The sequence below is a fragment of the Drosophila pseudoobscura genome, chromosome X, assembly GCF_009870125.1.
Source record: "Drosophila pseudoobscura strain MV-25-SWS-2005 chromosome X, UCI_Dpse_MV25, whole genome shotgun sequence".
In the NCBI taxonomy this organism is placed as follows: Eukaryota; Metazoa; Arthropoda; class Insecta; order Diptera; family Drosophilidae; genus Drosophila; species Drosophila pseudoobscura.
Window position 1 is genome coordinate 56,045,121 of NC_046683.1, and position 13,818 is coordinate 56,058,938.

A 13,818-nucleotide genomic window follows, 5' to 3' on the forward strand; every position below is an offset into this window, starting at 1 on the left:
CGCACTTGCATGATCGGATAACGAGATTTCACTTGTTTGCAAGTAGGATTCACTATACTTTTCCAACTCTGTTAAATTATATCATAAGCAAAAAGTTCCACGGATCCTTTATGGTATAGTTTTCCGATTTTTGCGGTTGCAGCTTTTAGAGCGCATTTATTGCAATATTTCAGCCTTATTACAAGTTGTTTCTGGACCTTTGTATCCATCAAGCTCTGCTCGCCCTATCCCAACCAGTGCTTCGGGGCCCACGTCCCACGTATAGACCCGTCCTTCACCATCGTTTCGTTATCCCGACTCAGAGCCAAATATATAACTACTTGACCTACGACTTCTGTTGTAATGAAATAAAACTACATATTCTGTAATAAGTTATTTATTTAGTAACTATGCAGTATAGTATGTATACATCAGTTTGAATAAATGACGACTAAAATGTATAATATTTTCTATATGCATTGCTAATATTATTACATTATCGAAATGTTTATTTACACTTGATTACTAATAAAATGTACAATTTTCTTAATTTATTTAAACAATAAAAAGGAAGAAACCAAAAGAACAAAAGAAGTGAAATCAAATTAAAAGTGGTACAGAAAGAAAGAAAATATGAAACAATGGCATATCAACTAAAAGCGTTTGACTAATATTTACAGACAATCCCATAAGATATACTTTTTACTTAATTTCTACCGCCAGGGCTAGGGCCAGGCCAGATCCACCTTCTCACACATACAAACACTCGTGCCAATTATATTGCCGAGAACATAGAAATGGCTGTTAGTCGTGATGGCTTGTCAAAGGCGAATGAATGAAGCAAAACATTTTAGCGCAGCTATGTGTTTGCAGAACTTGTGGATGTCGGATTTGCTGAGGGCGGAGGAGCAGGTGCTTTTAAATTAGTTGGAAGCTGTGCAGCAGGAGGTGCTGAAAAGTATGTCGTAGTAGCTGGAACGTTTGTGCTTAAAGCTGTAACCAATATAGAGGTAGAGTAGATCCATTGTCGGTTAAAATGTTGACACACACACACGTCATAAATAATTCTTACATTGGCGCAGAGATTTTTGAAATTTTTCGTATTCCACATAGTGTTTCAAACGCAGTTCGTCCTCTTCGATGAGCTGTCTCTGGCGCAACAGCAACAGCCGCTGATGTTGATTGGTGCCCAAGCGTGTGTTACACAATTGGTTGACCAATGAGTCCAAATTATGCTTTATATCCTGCAAGAAATGTAAATTAGTAACGTCTAAGTAAAATGCCGCACTACGTGGCTCTTACAGATTGTATATCGCTCGGCAATAAATGGGGATGCGTTGCAGCTAGAGAAACAGGCTCTTCGGTAACTGGAATACGGAACAAATAAATAACAGAATGTATCAAAATACAAATGAGGTTGGGGGCTTACGCTTACCTTCACCGGGCGATACATTAAAAAGAGGCTGCATAACATGTTGCAACGGCTGCGAGGGTTGCTGTGATCCCATCAAATTCGCCTGCTGCAACAGATGATTGGGAACACCAGCATGAAAGCCTTGTTGTGTCGCTCCGCAATTAGCATTCTGCTGATTATACAAGCCTGCAACATTCTGTTGCGGCTGCTGCATATGAGTTTGCATTTGCAGCTGCTGCTGCTGCTGTTGCTGCTGTTGCTGTTGTGTTACCATCTGGTGCTGGGCTGACTGCATTGACTGCATGGCCGAAAGCTGTTGCTGCATTCCCGGAGACATGCCCACAACCTGAGACTGTAGGGCATGAAGCTGATTCTGCTGCATTTGGATGAACTGTTGCGGTGTATGATTTTGTTGCGTTGCAGGCAGCGAGAATTGTTGGGAACCCTGCTGTTGCAGTATCATTGGTTGCTGTTGTGTCATAATTGGTTGCTGATGCGCCACCGACTGCTGCTGAAGAGTGTTCATCATCTGAGGATGGACACTGGATGGTGTCTGTTGTGGCATATTAGGATGCACAAGTTGTTGCTGCTGCTGCTGTGGGGGATGACCTTGTGACTGAATGCCGGAGAGCGTCACTTGTGTGCCGTTTTGTGTCAAGACTTGTGGCACTACGTTCACGCCGCTGTTAACCATACTTTTCGCAGAAGGATGCATCTGCTGCTGTGGCTGCTGTTGGTAAATCAACTGAATTCCGTTAATGGCCAGCGGAACGTTTTGTATAGGCGAGCTAATAAGTTCTGTGGGTGTATTCACCATACTGCCGTTTTGCACAGAGCTATTTGTGGCATTATTTTGAAGCTGGCCCTGCCCACCAGGGCCCAAAGCCGACGACAAATCGATCTTTAGTTGATTCTGCAAACTTTCCTCAGCGGCAGCTAAAGTTTTCTGCTCTTGTACTCGACTGACACTAAACCGGGACACTTTACGGGAACTTGGGTGTGTTGCTACTGCCTCATCAGCAGCTGGCTTTGGTACCGCCGTCAATGTTGCAGTTTGTGGCTGCTGTGGCTGTAAATATTAATTCAAAGTGTCACAAAAGTATGAAGCCAATTATTATTCAACACTGTGCGGTCTCTCTTACCTCTTCTGCATTGTCCGTGTTCCGCAACGCTGCCAATTTCTTTTCTAGATCTGCTATAGAGTTTTGATTAAGCGATCCGTTGCTGGGATTTCTTTGCGGCACATCATTGCTGCTGCTTACACAAATGGACGTGTTGCACGCCTTGTCCAAACTTCCCTGCTTTGAGAGATGCTTCTCAACTGTCGTGCCGGCGACAATAATACCAGTATTGGACGCTTCAGTTGGTGTGGGATCTGTACTAGTAGCGGGTCCTTCAATAATGGAGGAGGTATTTCCATGCAACTGAATATCGGATCCCATGCTGTTGTCCATGGAAGCACGTCGAGAATTGTATACAGAAGAGCCAGTAGCATTTTGACCAATTGAAGTTGTGGATCCACTAGCGCCCACAGGATTATTCGATTTGTTTATCTAATCAAAGAACAAGTTTAAAAAAGATATACAAATATTGGAGATATTCACTTACTAAATCTTGTGTCTGCTGCTGGCCTGTAGAGGCCGTTAAAGATGAAATAGCTGGCGATGCCTGGTGTGCGGTACGGGTACTGATGGAAGCCACCACAGCGGAGGCAAAGGCGTGTGCATGCGTAATATTCTCCAGTTCGATCTTTAATTGCTCTAATGTGTTGGCTGCTACGGTTCCTGCGCCAGTTCCTTGCGTTGTTGATAGCTGCCCAGCAGATTTATCCTTGGGCTTCTCCATTTGAACTGCTTTCTCTTGGTGACTGTTGTCCTCCGCAGGCCCTGTCATCGTTCTATTAGGCATATCAAACGTAATCTTGACACCGCTCAAGTCTCCAAGGCTCCTGGTGTGCTTCAGGTCCTCTTGGATGTTTAAGTGCCGATTCAATGGCAGGTTCAGGCTTCGTGGCGTTGAAGTCCCACCAGCCGACTCCAACAGCTTTTGCATTCGAGTTATGGCATGACCTCGTGCGGTAAGTTGGACACTCTGTGAGTTATCTTTGGCCAGTGCATCGCCCAGCGTATTCAGCATATCGTTACCCGTTGGCGTTATGTTATTATCAGGCATGTAGTCAATCGATAGGGACGTGTATTCAGAAGCTGTGCTTGTTTTCCGTGACACCGAACCAGATCCGATGGTCACGTCATTGCTGCCATTGTGTGCATCCCGCGACGCCGTTGAAGAGGATGACATCGTTGAAGCTGTATTTGGTGGCGTCCCAATGTTCGTCGGATGCTCCACATTTGCCAGCATCGAAGTTTGCGATCTAGCTTCGCTAGTCAGATTCGTTGTGTTCGTCGTTTCAGTGGCTCCTCCGCCTCCTCCTCCACCTCCGCCGCCAGATGGCAAATTCTCAATTCCATGTATAGTTGGTTCAAACATCTTGGTAATGTCGCTGGCTGTTTCATCCCGCTAAAAGATGGGTCGTGTCAAATATAGATAGACAGATACGCATGTGAATCAATGTGAATCAAGCTCAAAATACACTGGTGCGAATATTTAGAAAATTAAAAACTCTTCTAATGTGAAATGGTAACCGAAATAAGTGAAATAAGACAACCCCTGAAATCTTAAAAGAAACATAAGATCAAAAACTGTTTTGGGGAAGGTACTCGTAAACTTTTATACCGTATGTCCGTTAATATTTCCGTTTCAGTCTACTATTCTATTATGTAGGTACATATATTATTCGTTTCTTTTTGGCTTCAATTAAAGGTCCTCGTAATGTTAAAAATATCTTTAAGCTGTTGCTCATTTAATACTAGCCTTTCAATACCCCAGCAGATCAAGATGATGGTTTGAGGATTTCTTTGTCACCTTCGAAATACTATTGTCATCCGATTTGGGTTCTTTTTCAGCTGCACATAATATGTTCCGATCGTTACTATGAACGTAATTCAGCTGAGAGTTCAACACGGAACAAGAAAATGCATATATCTATCTATGGGATCGGAGATGCTTGGATACTATGTGGCGATAGATTTAAGATTGGATGCTATGAAGTTTTCATGTGCCATAGTTTTGTTATTTGCATATGTTAGAGGTGGGCACGATTTCTGAACTTGGGAGCATTCCAAAGATGATGAAAAACGTATAGGGGACACTCGAGTCGAGCGTTGTGACATGTATTTTGTTTTTGCATTCGCAGACAAGCTTCGGTCCCAGTGATCTCAAGTCGAGCATCATTCCTAGACAGTATTTATTTTGTTTTAATGTTGTCAGGCATTTTCTTTTTCACTTTTCGCTCGTGCATCTGGCTGGCGTATGTTGTCATCTTAATTAATTTGAATCGACAGAACTCATTTAATAAAACTATACATATAGCATCATCTTGTAAAAGGATTGCATTGTGATTTACTTCCGTCCAGTCAAAAGTCATTTCTGTACATTCACAAAATTATAGAAAACACAAATGTTCTTTTCATTATCTTATAAGCCTTGAAAATAAAAGTAAATGTCCTGATAAGTGAAATCATTTTAGCTATAAAATATAATACATATTTTATGTTTACATAAGCCCAGTGCACTTAACACTTACAGATCTATGTCTTTGGTGTGACCTAAACGTGGAACGCTGTCGAGTTAGAGACGCGTGACGGACCTGTTTTGTTATAGTAGAGATAGACAATCAAAAAACATGGATTTATCTGGACAAATATGAAACATTAAATTGATTCAAAATGGATTAAAACTTAAAGCTCTTTGAAGCTTCGGTTAAAAATTCGAACTAAAAGTTAATGCACTAATTAGAAAGGACTGGATATATGACTATCGTCTTACGCTAATTCTGAAACATTTGATTCGAGTATAAGATTTGAATGCTTAAATGGTTTGAATGGAGGTCCCACTATCAGTTCTGATTAAATAAAGTTCGTGCAATTGATCTTTAAACATTCTGCTGTCCGATCGAACAGTATGAAAGTCAGCTTTTGTATTGGTGTGTTTTGTTTTTTCATAGAAGAACTTTGAACAAACATGTTTGCTTGCGTATGAAGTACAAGATTTCGGATATAACAAATTTTATAAGGTTGTTGGTTCGCTAACGGGTGTTTTTTCATTTATTCTGTCTGAAAAAATTAAGAATTGCAGGTTCGAAAGTAATTTTTAGCTCGAATGATCATCGACAGAGCGGTGTGATACATTGAATTTAGAAAACGAGAAGCAACTTTGCTTTTTTGTCTAAATCCATCTGCTCTGCAGCATTTTGGAAGCCTTCGCTATAAGAAGGAAAAAACCCTTCATAAACCTCAAAATGGTAATGTCGCAGAGGAGAGCTCTGTAATAGTGGGTCCTTCCATGAACGTGATAGGCAATTCTTAGATCCTCCCACATTTCCATGGGATTCACTTTTACTCTGGAAATAATTGTTTTTTTTTCGGAAAGCCAAGTACCTTTTCAATATTGCGGCGATAATTAGTTGGTATTGGAATTTGATTGGGATTCTGTTTGACCTGGTCAACAATTTCATTAATCATTTCCACAAATACTGTGCTTTGACAATTCGAAAGCAAATCTTGGGCGATCTGAAAGACAAAAGATTCGCTTAGTGGACTGTTAGGGGTAAGCGTCAGCTGCTCTTACCAATTTATTGGCAATTTCAACAGGATTCACATCGCCAATGTCGAACTTGAATGTTATGGTCTTTAGCTTGTTCTCCATGTGGCAGTTGATGACGCTACCCTCATCGACACTGGTGACACTTAATTTCGGTATCCGTTCATTGCCGCTCCGATTGGACCGCCTTGGTTTTTGGGAACGAGCGGCGCTCTGTTGCCTTTGCTGTTTCTCTGCTTCCGTGGATAATTGTTGATCAACTCTTGTCTCAAGATTCAGCTGAAGATTTAGACTGTTTGGCGCCACACCAGTTTCAGAGGTAACAGCTTGTTCCTGGCTTACAGTCTGTGCCTGTGTGTTTGCTGGCTGAATCTGCATGTGCATCTGTTGCTCTGTTAGTTGCTGTTGCTGCTGGTGAGCCATCGACTGTGCTTGCTGCTGCTGCTGCTGCTGCTGACTGAGCAGGAGCTGTTGTAATTGTTGCTCCAAGGGCAATGATAGTTGTATCGGCTGCATAAATTGTGGTTGCTGCACAGAGACTGTCGCAAATGTAGCATGTTGCTGTTGTTGCGGCTGCTGCTGTTGAACCTCACCAAGTGCCATTTGGCCACTTGGAGGGGCCATCTGCTGGCCCTGTTGGTACGGCTGCTGCTGCTGCATTGTTGGGGCTACAGATGTAGGTACCTGCATTTGTACTTGTAATTGCATGGGAACCTGCTGTTGCGGAGCCATTACTTGCGCTCCAGAAAGAAGTTGTTGATGTTGTTGCTGCTGCTGATGATATTGCTGATGGACAAACTGCTGTTGCTGCTGATGTGTATGCTGTAGTTGCTGATTCTGTTGCAGTTGCTGATTCTGTTGAAGTTGTTGGTTCTGCTGCATTTGCTGATTCTGTTGCAGTTGTTGTTGCGTCTGCTGTAGCTGTTGCTGCGTCTGTTGCAGTTGTTGGCTCTGCTGCAGTTGTTGGTTCTGTTGCAGTTGCTGTAGCTGTGCAATTTGCTGCTGAAGAATCTGCTGCTGTTGATGGTTCTGAGAGGAGGCCGTCTGCTGCACTTGCTGCTGTTGAAAGGATTGTTGATGTACCTGAATTTGTGGGTGGGGCTGGGACATCGGCTGTTGCTGTTGCCCCTGTCCTTGTTGCTGGGATGGATGCAGGGTATATTGATGCGGTTGTGGTTGTGTATGCGGAATTTGTTGCATTGAAACCTGAGCCTGCTGCTGCTGAAAATATTGCTGAGTCTGTTGCTGTTGCTGTTGTACCAAATCAGAAGGCTGCACATTCGTTTGCATTAGCTGCTGAAGCTGTTGTTGCAACTGAGGAATTTGGTGACTTTTTTGCTGTTCGCCCCCCATTGGCTGTTGCTGCTGCTGCTGTTCATGTTGCTGCGGAGCCATCACAGATTGCATGGATTGCTGAGACGGCACCTGCTGCAACTGAACTTGTTGAGGTAATTGCTGTGCCAGCATCTGTTGCTGTGCGACTTGTGCTTGCTGCTGGCTGACGTTGACATGTGCCTCAGCTATGTTTGACTGCTGCACCATTTGATGTTGTTGTGGCACTACTATATGGGGCGCTACATTGGGTTGCTGTTGTTGCTGACTGCCTGTTGGTGAGAGGACCTGCACCTGCACCTGCACCTGGCTGTTGGCAATGTCCTGTATCAAGTTGTTTGCATTTTGGTATGATGCCAGCTGTGGATTCTGTATATAATGCACTGTTGACTTTTGCTGCATGGATATTGCTGGCGAGGCCAGAGGCACTTGCATCGATGGCTGCTGTTGACTGCCGCTTGCCTGAATCGATGTGTTCGATCGGTTTGGAATATTTTGCGGATCAACGCTGTTCGTGGACAGGGCCAGGCTGGTTTCGGAGTCGGTGTTTAGCAGGTCGTACTTCAGTTGCAGCCGTTGATTCCATTTGACTCCATCCTCCTCATCCTCAGAGTCCTCTTCATCCTCCTCATCCTCATCGACATTGGTGGGGAGGCTCTCGCGTTGCTTCTGCAGGGCTAGTTTCTCCAAACGAGACTTCTCGTTCTGCAGTTTGATTTGCGTCTGACGCTGAGCCCGTTCCTTGAGAAGCGACACAACCTGAACCTTCAGAAGGCGTGCAACGGCACGGGAGTCGTCCTCTGAGATAATATTCTCCTTCATCATTTCCTGGGCAATCTTCTCGTAGTCGTCGCTCGTTATATTATATTCAAATTGAATCGCCTCGTTCTCCTTGTGTCGGGATGAACGCTTCTTTGGGTCTAGGAATCGCAATCGGAACTCTATGATGCAAATGCTGGGATCGGAGAGAAACTGTTCGGAGGCCGTTGGCTCAACACGAATTCCAATATCTTCGTCAAAGAACTCCGACTCCAGGAGCTCGTTGCAGCTGGGGCGATCTTCTTTCTTCAGCTCAATGCATCGCTCGATGATGTCCCTCACATTGGGATCCTCCACCTTGGCCAGAGCGGCTGGCTTTATGCCGGAAATTACCTTCTTGTATATCTGGGCTGGTCCCTTGCACTCGCTATACGGATATTCCGATATTGCCATCTCCAACATGCACATGCCGAACGCATAGACATCTACCGATTCATCATAGTGCTCTTCGTACATTTCGGGGGCCATGAACTCGGGGGTGCCGATCACAGACTTAGCATGCGAACGATTCTTAAGTGTGGCCAGACCCAAGTCGCCGATCTTAACGCTACCCGTGGTGCCGGTTATAAATATATTATCACATTTCAAATCACGATGAATTATAGGAAATTGACGAGTATGCAGAAAGTTGAGGCCCTTCAGGATCTGACGGCACCATGACTTCAATACCTTTGGGTGTATCTTTTTGAAACGTTTTAAATAGCTACAAAATAAACACACCAGTTACGTTACACGATACGCATCAGAATAAAGCACTCTTACGATTTCAATGTCCCGGATAACATCAGCTCTGTGACTAGTACAATATTCTTTTTACGGCCGATCGGAAATTCCCAATATGTATAGAATCGTACAATGTTTGGATGCTGAAGTTTCTTTAACATGTCTGCCTCCTCACGGAATCTAGTGCGTTCGCTTTTCTTCACTTGCTTATCCTACAAAACAGAGGGGGGGTTAAGGGGGACTGATGGCTCCTGTTTGATTTTCTTACTTACAAGCAATTCGCACCAGGCAACTGGCACACCTGTCAGCGTGTCCAGGCCACGATAAACGGTTTTAAATGAGCCACGACCGACCTCTTTGTCGTATTTGAAAAAGCGACCGCATGGGGACATGGCCACCGGATCATCATCTTCATCACTTTTACTCTTTGTTAACGATGTGGCAGACGATGTGCTCGAGACCGTCGCTGTGGACGGCAGAAGCGATGCCGATGTGTCCGCCGAGGTTCCAGTTAAACCAGAGCCCTCAGAACTTACCTCGGTATTATCCGACGACCCCTTGACTCCTACATCGTCAATGCTCTTTGGCTTCTTCTCTTTGTGGATCGTCTCGGTATCGTCTTTCTCCTCAACCTGAAAGCCAACACGCTTCACCCCACCTGACTGCTTGTTGGTGGATTTTGATGGCACATCGTCGTCTTCAGTCTTCTTTTTTTCAATTACAAGACTTCGCGACGCCTCGGTAATGATATTCTCAATAATACCAGCCACTTGATGAGCGGTCGCATCTGGGGCATTCGATCGCGTTGGCGTACGGAATTGTTCCTCCAAATGTTCGGCCTCGCGTGACAGCATCTCAATGTTATCATCGTAGTCGCGTGGAAATTCCGTTTCCAGTTCCACAAACTGCAACGGATTGGCATTTCTGGTCGATTGTTCAACATTCTTGCGCACAAATCGCATATTTTGCACAAAATTTGCCGTCAGAGTCGTTGGCGTCGATGACTGTGGTGCCGAGTGTTGTTTGATCAACGACGATGGCTCTATCACCGTGTCAGAGGAAGACTTTCGGGCCTCCATTTTTCCTGTTTTTATTTCAGATGCAACTTTCGAAGACGACTTTTCTTTGCTCAAGTTGCTGCCGCTGCTCGGCATTATGCCACCGCCTTTTTTTGGTTGGTGGTTTTTAATGTCTGAAGTCTCACTTTTTCGCCCGTCCATGATTTCTTCATTGTGTTGACCTCTGACCTCTGCTGTAGCTGTGACCTGTGCTTTTTCCAGCTCGCCGTTATTATTGATATTCTCGTTAGCTGCTGCGGTTGTTCTTGGTTCGTTTTCGTTTGTATTATTCACTGTTTTGCTGGTTGCGGTATTATTATTACTGGAAAAGTGTCGCAAAAATCGCACTAAAATATTATTTCTGCTCTTCGAAGCTGGTGCATGAAGCCTTGGCCAAGAGGAAGGTGATGATTGCTCCGTATGTGATGATGATGTTGATGCTTCCAACGAAGATAAGTTTTTGCTTGTGTGTGCAGAAAGTGCCGGTGATGGTGCCAGTGCCAGTGCCTCTTGCCTTCGATTGGATTTTCTACTGTTAAATGTGTCTTTTAGTTTTATAGTCGGGTTCTTAATTTGCCTTGAGGAGGCAGACTTATTAAACGAACGGTGTCCCGACTTAGTTCCTTGCACAGTTTGCTCCTCGCTAGAAACAGAGGTATTCCTATAAAAAACGGAAATACGATTGGTTAATGGTTGGTAATGGTATAACGATGAATCACCTTTGAGGTTGCGTGGTGCAGGAGGAAGTACCATCTTCGCTGATGGAGCTTCCCTTCCGAGCACTGTTTGGGGGTACGACCTCTTGTTGTCGTACAAAGTCACAGAGGGTTTGTCCAATTTTGTATGATTTTCAAACAGAAAAACACCAAGTTTAATCTAAAATGAAAAGCGAACGTGAATAATGTCAATTAATATTTATTCAATAGATACTATTCTTATCCCAATGATTCACCCAGGAAGATCAATTGTTTTCTTGATCCCAAGACCAAAGTTCTTTGTGGGGTCAAATGGGGCAAGACAAGGCGAGGCAACTCTTCATAGAACAATGCAATTGCTCTGGGGCTCTGGTTACGGCACACCGATATATACATATACGCATATGTAAATAAATGCTTGGATGAGTGTGTTCTCGGAATATCTCCCTTAGAGCTGTACTGTGCGGAAAGCTGTTTTTCTTTGCGGTGTATCTTTCATTGAATCATAAGTTCCAATTGCACTTCCATCGCAGATAAGTACATACACATGATTTGTACATATGTTTCTGTTTTATAGTGAATTCATGTGACTGTTTGTGTGTGTACAATGTTTGTTTTTCCATATCAAGTGTAGGAAAATGGTGCTAGGCTCCAAATGTTTACACAAATATCCAGTTACCAAGTCTCATATTGATCGCAAAACAAAAAAACTATACGTGTTGGCGAAATGTGCAAGTGTTCACAGGTAATATGTATGTAGATATGCTTTTTCCTCTGATTTGATAAACTCAACTGTTTGCCAGCTTTAAAGATTTTGGTTAATTCACTTATACACATGAATGTACCATTGTACATATATGTATCCTATGTACATATTTATCAATTATATCCAACTTGACGCATAAAGCATATGCACATACATATGTACATATGTAGGAAAGGGTTATGATGTCATGGCAGACATGTATCACTACACAACATCTTTAAAAATTTGATTACTGTTACTGTTAATGTTTGGTATTGTTTTTATTGTGTTAAAAGGAACTTCGATGGGTTTTAAGTTTTCATAATATTACACAAATGGATCTGATTTCTGTCCATATGCATTGTGATTGTGTGTTTCCAGTTTGAAGACGGTCACAATATAGTTTTGTGATGCAAAATCTTTACGTAAAATATTAATTAAGTACTTATTTTGCTTAATAATACATTTCTTTCACAAAAATTTTCCAAAGCAACCTTGATATAACAAATTTTACAATTTTTTTGATGTGTGTGTTGGTGTATAGTGTTGGAAAACGTTAAACTGCTGTGAAAAGTGCTGCAAAATGGCAAATGTTGTACTAGTATTATTAGTTCCGTATTCCACACGTTCCGATGTGCCGGTCCCGATTCCACATGTTTTGTTTGTTTTTTAATGGCATTCGCTTCGGGGTCGGATCTTTTGAAATTATAGTGCTCACCCTAAGATGACCAAATTGATTAAGAAACAAATTAATAGAATTAAAGTGGACTAAAACGGAAAGTGGATAAACTGTATAAGCTCTTATTTTTGCGTTGTGTTTCTTTCGTTTAGTACACTATGTTTCGAGTTCCACTTGGACTATTAATAGTTTTACCGCAACTTCTGTTTCAAATAGGATGTGTTCAAATGTGGTATGCATTAAATAAGAAAGATCGATTTTGCTGACTGTGCGTTATCCGGTACTAAACAGGTGGTGGCAATTACTGAGGGGCGCAACCAATTTATTTCCTACAGCTTTTTAAGTTTTGGAAATACAGACTTTATACCTGATACTGATTTTCACGGCTGATTTTCATGTCCGGCATTCAAACAGCGCAAATGCAAATTTTGTAGTACATTGTTACCAGAGTCCCGACTAAACCAGTTAATGGGTTTTATTTCAGTTCGAAAAGCGAAATACATGCGATAATTCTAGCTAGAGGTGGAAGCAAGGGAATTAAATACAAAAACCTAGTTAAAATAGAGGGACTGTCATTGTTAGCGCGTACAATCATAACAATACAAAATTCTTCTTGCTTTGATCATATTTGGGTTTCTACGGACGACAAAAGAATTTCAATTGAAGCCAACAAATGTAAGTGGACATCATTCGACCTCATCTTCTCTTCTCTTTATCTTTATATTCTCTGTGTAGATGGTGCTATTGTGCATAATCGGCCTTCAGAGATTGCCAGGGACGAGACATCTTCCCTGGATGCTATCAAAGAATTTTTAGATGTGCACAAAGCTATTCATAACTTTTCTTTATTTCAATGTACGTCTGTGTTCTTAAAAGAAAAATACATTAATGAAGCTGCTTTGGCATTTAAAAACCATGACTGTGTGTTTGCAGCTATGAGGTAAGGTTTTTCTTTTATAAATATGTTTCACATATGCATATTTTAACGAGTATGGCTTTGTTACATAGGTCGCATTATTTACGATGGGAATTCGTTGATAATTTGCTAGTACCCGTGGGTTTTAATTCAAAGGCCAGACCAAGACGCCAAGATTGGAAAGGAGATATAGTGGAAACAGGAATGTTCTATTTTTCGAAACGACGATTAGTAGAGAGTGGATTTTTACAAAATAACAGGTGACAACTCTCTATAAATATTTAGCACTATCAAGTAATATAAACCAAGAGTTTTGAAAAGATTACAAATATTGGTGTCTCATAACTGAACTCTATTATTATTCTTGTAGGTGCTCTATCGTGGAAATAGATCAAAAAGATGGTTTGGAAATCGACTCACCCATTGATTTAACAATAGCACGATGTATTTTAAATAATAAAATGTGAACTGAACTTATTCAAACAGTATTAAAGGGAAAAGTATGTGTATTCTGAATATCTAAATCCAAAATACATAACATATACCTCTTATTCCAGTACATTTAGTATTGATAATTAATTTATTGCTGATAGCGTTATGACATTAGAGCAGGGCTGTACAGTGAACAGAAGAGTGTTCTGTTGTTGCGCTACCTCTCACGTATACGTATATAACAGTGATTGGCAGTTGACGTCCGTTGGCTTTCCAGTTAAGCAGGGAGTAGTGCTGCGGCAGAGATTATCGATTGAAACTTTCAGAACCATGCTGCATTGCTGCCTATGTGTGCTATCATAATATA

General features: G+C 42.1%; 2 protein-coding genes across 7 annotated transcripts; one reads left to right on the top strand and one right to left on the bottom strand.

The window, feature by feature from the left end:
* Positions 1-689: 689 nt before the first annotated feature.
* On the bottom strand, positions 690-12,010 carry Wnk (Wnk kinase). 6 transcript variants are annotated; one of them, XM_033385567.1, is made up of 13 exons: positions 11,919-12,010; positions 10,704-10,860; positions 9,199-10,645; positions 8,966-9,138; positions 6,080-8,906; positions 5,890-6,021; positions 5,037-5,099; positions 3,002-3,910; positions 2,536-2,946; positions 1,415-2,462; positions 1,282-1,346; positions 1,052-1,223; positions 690-972 (listed from the first exon to the last, which is right to left on the bottom strand). In XM_033385567.1, exons 3-13 carry the CDS (start codon positions 10,144-10,146, stop codon positions 839-841), a joined length of 6,882 nt encoding a protein of 2,293 aa, XP_033241458.1. In that variant the 5' UTR covers positions 10,147-10,645; positions 10,704-10,860; positions 11,919-12,010; the 3' UTR covers positions 690-838. The 6 variants fall into 6 exon arrangements, with proteins under 6 accessions (XP_033241458.1, XP_033241457.1, XP_033241454.1 ...); XM_033385566.1 differs by having other exon boundaries at positions 11,889-11,993; XM_033385563.1 differs by having other exon boundaries at positions 11,756-11,988.
* Positions 10,939-13,514, top strand: Csas (CMP-sialic acid synthase). Its single transcript, XM_033385570.1, has 5 exons — positions 10,939-11,424; positions 12,588-12,778; positions 12,839-13,043; positions 13,112-13,279; positions 13,390-13,514. The coding sequence occupies exons 1-5, from the start codon at positions 11,318-11,320 to the stop codon at positions 13,484-13,486; spliced, it is 768 nt and encodes a 255-aa protein (XP_033241461.1). The 5' UTR covers positions 10,939-11,317; the 3' UTR covers positions 13,487-13,514.
* The last annotated feature ends 304 nt before the right edge of the window (positions 13,515-13,818 follow it).